Source organism: Cuculus canorus, chromosome 19 (genome assembly GCF_017976375.1).
Source record: "Cuculus canorus isolate bCucCan1 chromosome 19, bCucCan1.pri, whole genome shotgun sequence".
Classification (NCBI taxonomy): domain Eukaryota; kingdom Metazoa; phylum Chordata; class Aves; order Cuculiformes; family Cuculidae; genus Cuculus; species Cuculus canorus.
In genome coordinates this window covers 730917-737500 of record NC_071419.1, presented here as the reverse complement: position 1 = coordinate 737500, position 6584 = coordinate 730917, and the positions used below count along the sequence as shown (strand labels likewise).

At 50.1% G+C, this 6584-nt stretch overlaps 1 protein-coding gene across 2 annotated transcripts in view; it reads left to right on the top strand.

Annotated features, from left to right (window-relative positions):
• PBX3 (PBX homeobox 3) overlaps positions 1–6129 on the top strand; it is a 109604-nt gene extending 103475 nt beyond the window's left edge. Inside the window, exon 8 of one of the 2 annotated variants that reach the window (XM_054084058.1) lies at positions 1632–6129. Coding sequence is in view for 1 of the 2 variants with exons in the window: in XM_054084057.1 (XP_053940032.1) it covers positions 1632–1724 (93 nt within the window). In the remaining variant the exon portion in view is untranslated. The remainder of the gene's footprint in view (positions 1–1631) is intronic. The other variant, XM_054084057.1, reaches the window with a different exon arrangement.
• The last annotated feature ends 455 nt before the right edge of the window (positions 6130–6584 follow it).

The following is a 6584-nucleotide window of genomic DNA, read 5'->3' as shown; positions in this document are numbered from 1 at the left end:
TTGCCTGCAGCATTTTACAGACATGAATTCCATCTTCACTGATGAGGCCTGATAAGGCGCTGTTGTATAATACAGTGCATAATCTCAAACCACCAGAGTAAGGATTAATTTATTTGAAAAAAAGAATGCTTGCTGACAACCTCTCCTCCAGCTGCCAAGCTGAGTAAAAATATTGTACATTTGTTGTTTATAAATTTGGATAAAAGAGGAATGATGTTTACTTCAGATGGAATATCTTTAGACTCATATCTGCACAAGAGTTTTTCTTTCTCTAAGTAGATTCTCGTATCTTTAAAAAATAAGGAACTGGCGGCGCCTCTGCATTCGGCACAGGGTTTTGTGCGTTTCCAGTCTGCATCCGAGCTGTTGGGTTTTCTAAAGCGGGTGGTGAGGTTGCAGCCGTGATGTGATTGCAGGCTGGGGATGCTGTTAATTTTACTTAAGAGAAGCCAAACCCGAACGTTTCGCATTGGTCAGGATACGAGCTTCTCCGTTTGCTGTTTTTCATCTGCAAAGGAGGTAATTACAGAGGCTTCTTTCTCCTCCCGTTGGAGCCACAGAGCATTTTCCTCCACTGTGATAGATGAACGATTCTTTAATGGGAAGGCTCGCCAGGCTGGGTGCGGGGTTGGAGGGCGATGGCCGCGAGGTCCGGCACGACGCCATCACCCCTCGCTCCCGGTGAGTGCGGTGGCCGCAGTGCTGAGCTGGCTGCACTGTTCTGGCAGTGCAGCGCGTGGTACCCGCATTAGCATAGCGTAACCTTTCCCTGCCGGGAAGCATCCCTGCCAAGGCTGGGGGCTCCGGCAGCGTGGCCGGGCAGCTCTCGTGGGCGCTGCGCAGAGGCCTCCCCGTCACTTCCACTCAGCGTCCCCAGTGCACGAGCCCCGCGCCTCCCTCTTCTTGACTGACATAAAAATATGTAGCGACAAGCTGTCTGCCACAGCAGAAATGTGATCAGACATTGATTTCGGCAATTGCCTCCATCGGCCCAGACATACGGCGGATTTGTTCCTGAGCGTGGCTCTTGCCGATGCAGGTCTGGGCAACGAGAGCCAGCGGCGTGCGGAGACACGGAGCGGCGTCCAGAATAGGGCTGTGTTTAGAGATAATTGGAAAACTGATCTGAGCGGCCCCTTTCTGCCTCGCAGCCCTGCATTGGTGTGCAGGCGGATCGCAGTCGCAGGGAAGCAGGCTGGCCGGGTGCAGCAGCTCTGCCAGGTGGAGAAAGGCAATTCCAAACTTTGAGAAGTGACAGGAGATGAGGGGGTTAGACATGGATTGCCTCGGACTCAGATTCTCAGGGGAAAAAGCTGAAGTCTAGGCTCCAGGGATGCTCTTCATTTGAGTGTGGATGGTCTTTGCAGACATCCCGAGTCCGGAGTGCGGCTCGCACCCAGCTGCGCAGCTCCTGGCTCCTCGTGGCCCTTGTGCTGGAGGCTCGGCCTTACAGTGGAGCCCGCCGGCAGTGTCCCTCCTGTAACACCCGCTGCTTTTCCTTTCGCAAGTTCTGCAGCCAAAGAGAGCGTAGGAAAATCTCATCCTGGAGCGTCCTCGCAGACTGGTGCTTTCGGTGTGCGCTGTAATTAATATGCCTAATGGTATCAATTGAATTGTTTTTCCCGTTTCAGGCTAATGGAGGCTGGCAGGACGCAACTACTCCATCTTCTGTGACTTCCCCTACAGAAGGGCCGGGAAGTGTGCACTCTGATACCTCTAACTAATCTCCTAGCAACACTTTTTCCCTGAGCTGAGATGCCTTGATTAGCGCATTCAGAGTCGCAGGAGAAAAAGGAAAGAGTTTTTTGTAGCCAACCACCTACAGCTTTACTGTAAAACCTTGTCTTATTAGAAAACTTGGTAAATCTGTTTTTTAAAGGTATCATAATCATTTGTATTTATACTTAAAACACACAATGTTAAAAAGCACTTTATCCAATTAGGCCAAGATTTAGCGTTGTTTATAGCCCTGTAACTATTTTATCATAATTTATTATCAGCAGTTTTAACAATGTTGGTCTCACAGTTGCCAATGACTTGGCCTTAAGGGTAAAAGTACAGGACAAGCTTAACCTCAATAGCAAGAGCAGACACAAAGAAACACCTCACCTAAACTTAACTTTGTGCATATTTCCATGGAAAGTCAACGTGAGTTGCAGACTTTGATTGTGTTTAATCTTTTCATATCTCTTATAGAGTTGGAATAAAAAGCGCTGTTGGGTTATTTCGGTTAACAATGGTTGTGTTTAAGAATCCTTATTCGTCACATTTTTGTTGTCCTACAAATGAGATTGGAAACCAGGAGCATCTTTTCTTGCTAAAACCGCCCGGACCCCAAGTCTCCTCCCTGTATTCACACCAGACACAGGTTGTTCTTGGGAGGTGAAGACACTTGCTGCTGATCTCTGGGAAAGCCAAGACCTGGGGTTTTACAGTATGAGCAAGGTGCTGCACACGCCTGCCAGGATTTGTTACCTCTTCTTGGCAGCAAACCACAAACAAAGGAAAAAAAGCAAAGGAAAAAGCACCATCACACGGAGTGTTGTACATAGTGTAGCAAAAGAGTATTTATACATCTCACCAATCAAACACAGCTTTATTACCTCATGCGAACTCATACGAACCAATAGACTTTCAACATGTTCTGTAGCTTAGAGTGCTCACTTACTACCTCTGAACGATACTCACGCTGTAGTTTGTCTCTTTCTTATCTTTTTGCATCTTGTAATTAACTCTTTGTTTCCCCATGAGCTGTAATGTACATTGTAATCTTTTAAAAGAATCAGGGTTGCGTCGGCAACTTCTAAAGAGGCGGAGACATGGGGGTCTTAGGTTAAACACAGAACAGTGAAACTGTTGTAAATACTGAGAAGCATTTTGAATGTTCTTCATCTTGTTACTAATTCACGCAAACCCCAACGACTAATTGTGATGCATACAGACTTCAGTATTCAGTACTGTACATTCCCTGTGTAACAGGGGCCCTTTCTTCTCTCTTTTGTATTGTATGCGATTCTGAAACTGATTGAGTCATGAAAATAATTTGTGGCAGTGATTCTAATGTATTAAACCGTTTCGTGTTACTTTCTAACTGGATTACACCCTGGATTGAGAAGTCTTCCTCGTGGTAGTTCTATGTAGTTTCAAACATGAATAAACTTTTTGCTTTCATGATCAAATGTGGACGTAATTTCTTCCTGCTCAGTTGAAATCGGACCCAGGAGAGGAGGACGCTGCCACAAGGGCATGAAATGGAAGCTGAGCTTTTCTTTAAATACCAGTAGCTCCCTGGTGCCCTCTTGCCTGGAGGAGACTGGAAATCATGGGAGACGTGCGTCCTGACAGGGAGCAGGAGTGGGAGCTTCCCACTGCCTCGGCCAGCCCTTGCCTCTGCCTTCACCCCATTCTGCTCAGAGCGAAAACCCAAGTGGAGGTGAAGGAAGGGGTCAGTCCTTCAGATGAGCTCAAAAGTTATCATCATGTTCACTCTTAATTACCATCTTTATTTAACATTAACTTTGGGACCGCAGCCTGGGCTAGCAAGTATAATATGATTATAAAAATATTTTTCTTTATTAAGAAAACTTTTTTTTGGAAGGACGTATATCTATAAATGCTAATTTTACGTCTTTTTAATAAAGTAAAGGTCAATAACAGGTAATGGCCTATTTACCATATCTCAAGGAAATCGACTCACAGGAAATCAGATTAACGTTAATCACTTGCAGCAAATGGTCTTTGATAAATACAACTACTGCCCGGGTGGGTGCGTACACCAGGCAGGAGGAGCAGAGCACTCACCGCTGCCGGCCCCGCTGCGCTGGAGCCCAGGCTTGGCTGTGCTCAGAGGAGCTGCCTGCCCACCGTGGTCCCGTTCCAGTCAGTTGTTCAGGCCTTCAGGTGGTGTCTTGGTGGCTCCATGATTATTTGCATGATCTAATTAGCTCGTGGCTCAGCTTCACTTATCACGATTCTTGTATCAGGGTATTTGGTGAAACACCTTTGTTTGGCCACTCTCTTTCCCCTCCACATCCCGCGTGCCCTCGTGCCCCGGCCACTGCTGCCGCTTTTGTTTCTGGAGCAGACACAACTTCTCTATCAGCTTTAGAACTGAAAACTGCTTCTTTCACCGCAGGTGGTGCATTTAAATAAGTAACAGAATACCTAGATGTGCGTTGCAAAGCCTTCGTTGTCAGTTAACGAGAGTTGGGGTGGATGGGGACCGTGGACTTCCAAAGACTTCTGTGTGTGGAGGGCAAAGTGCTGATTTGCATTTGCTGATGGAGCTCCCCAAGTCCATGCGCCCGCTGTTCACGCTGCAGCTCCATGGAATCAGTGTTTTAAATGTGAAGTGTGTCAGTGGAGGCGTAGGCAGCGTAATGAACACGCAGACGTCCCTCATCTTGATCACATCTCTGCTGCCCACAGGCAAGGACCTGTCACACGCGGAGGAGGTTCATAGGAAGGCCATCAACAACCTTTGGGCTGCACTCGCGTGCCCGCGCCCGCTGGGCATCATTAGCGTGCTGCTTTACAGCATTAAGGGTTTGGGTCCCTTTGAATTACAAGTGCAATTTGGCCTTGCCTTACATTGGGGAACAGCCACGTGGCTGCATGGCAAATAATAAACATCTTATCCTTGAGGCCTGATCACACATCAGAAGGGTTTACTGCAAGCACCAGCGTTAGGATCGTGCTGCCAATGCTATTGTATTTCACCCAGTAGCGGCACCCGAAGGGCCGGCAGAGACTCGCGCAGGAGCAGTGGCTCTTGCAAAGATCCCTGCTGCACGCACACATCCTGCACGAGGCCATGGCCCTGCAGCCGTGAGGAGCTCTGTTGCCGCAGCACCGCGTGCTCATCCCGGGGTGGGGAGGAGATCCTTGGCCCTCCCGCCTTGCTTGATGGTACCACTCCGATTGCCTGGCCCAGGCTGGAGCTGTTGGCGCGTGTGAGCACCACCGCGACCAAAGCAGCCACAGCCCTGTGCCTCCAACGCGCCATCGTGGCAGAGGAGCAAAGCCTCGCCAGCCCCCTGTCCCGCGCCTCCCGCTGACCCGGGACATGCCAGCTCAAGCTCGGTAGGAACAGCCGGGGTTTGCCCTGGGATCGCCGTCTCCTGTGTCCGGCACTGTCCTGACGAAGGTGCCTGCTGCTGTCATCACTGCGCTGCACATCACCGGGCTGCGACAGGGGCGAGGATGTCCAGAGGAGAGACCCGTGGTGCTGCCCTGTGCACAGCACAGCTGGGAATCGGCCCCAGCTCCATCCCACCCACCAGGCAGGGGGTCTGCGGCACAGCCACTGCAGTGCAGGGAGCAGGAGTGGGTGCAGGAAGCCCCACGGTCAGGGAGAAGCAGCACCGGGGTCCCTGGCAAACTTAGCCAGTTTGCAACTTGCAGAGCCGCGGCAGCAGCCCCATGAGGAAAAGCAAAGCTTCGTGTGCCAAAACTGAAGCAGGCTGTGATGTCCTCCCCCTGGCATTCAGACACCGAGCTCCTGGCTCTGTGTAGCTGTCCTTGGATGCAACGAGGGACCCTCAGCCCAGGAATGGAAGAGTCGAGGAGATCATGACTTGGCATGTCCAAATCCATGCCCTATGGTTGATGGAGGCAGCGCTTCTGATGGTGCAAAATTGGTGTTAAATGTGCAAGGCTGAACGGTGCGGGGTCGCCCTATAGTGATGACTATTGCAAAGACCACACACAAGTTCAATGTAAGATGCTGATGCCAATGTCTGTGCCATGTATTTCCAACGTGAATAAAATAGCTCTGAGTAACTGAAGATGTTTCCAGTTTGTGTTAATAAAATACATCTTTTGAAAGAATGGAATTCTTCAAAGATTGGCAAATTTTATTTTATTTCATTAGCTTTAATGTCACTGCCATATGGACTGTGAAGAAAAGTGAACCATTAGATGAGAGGGACTGAGTTATCAGTGTGACACAGAAAGCATTGATACAATTGTTAAGGGTAAGCTCTGGGAGTGATTTATTGCAGGCATTGTATTAGCCACAGAGGAGTTATGATATGCTCCCCATTCCTGTATCATATTAGGATTTTATTAGTCTAATATGACACGGTAATATAATATATGATTAGAATTCCCATCCAGTTAGCCTTCCCTTGGTGGCGAAGAGTAGGAGGATGTCTGTGTGCAGCAGCCCTGGAGCTCCGGGTAACAGCCTCGTGTGTGTGGTTCCATGGGAGGGCAGCGAAGTAGCATCCGAGCCTTGGGGCAAAGCCCTGGGCGGGTTCCACGCTGTGTCAGGAGGGGCCGTGGGATGGTCCTGGTGCCAGGGGGCAGAGCCATTCGGCACCGGACACTGTGTGGCGTTGGCCAGCAAAGGCGCATTTGGCAATGCCGGCTGCGCGTGGCTGGGATAGCAAGCTCCGGCAGAGCCCCAGGACCCCTCTCCCCTTTACCCCCAGGTGGGAGCGGCTGCAGGAGGGCACCGCACACCCTGGCGTGGGAGGTGAAGCCAGGGACCGAGCTGCCAGCGTAGCTCAGCCTCTGGCTGCCGGACGTGCTGGCACGACACGCTAATTGCTGTGCCTCGTCACAGCATCCCTTGCTCGCGC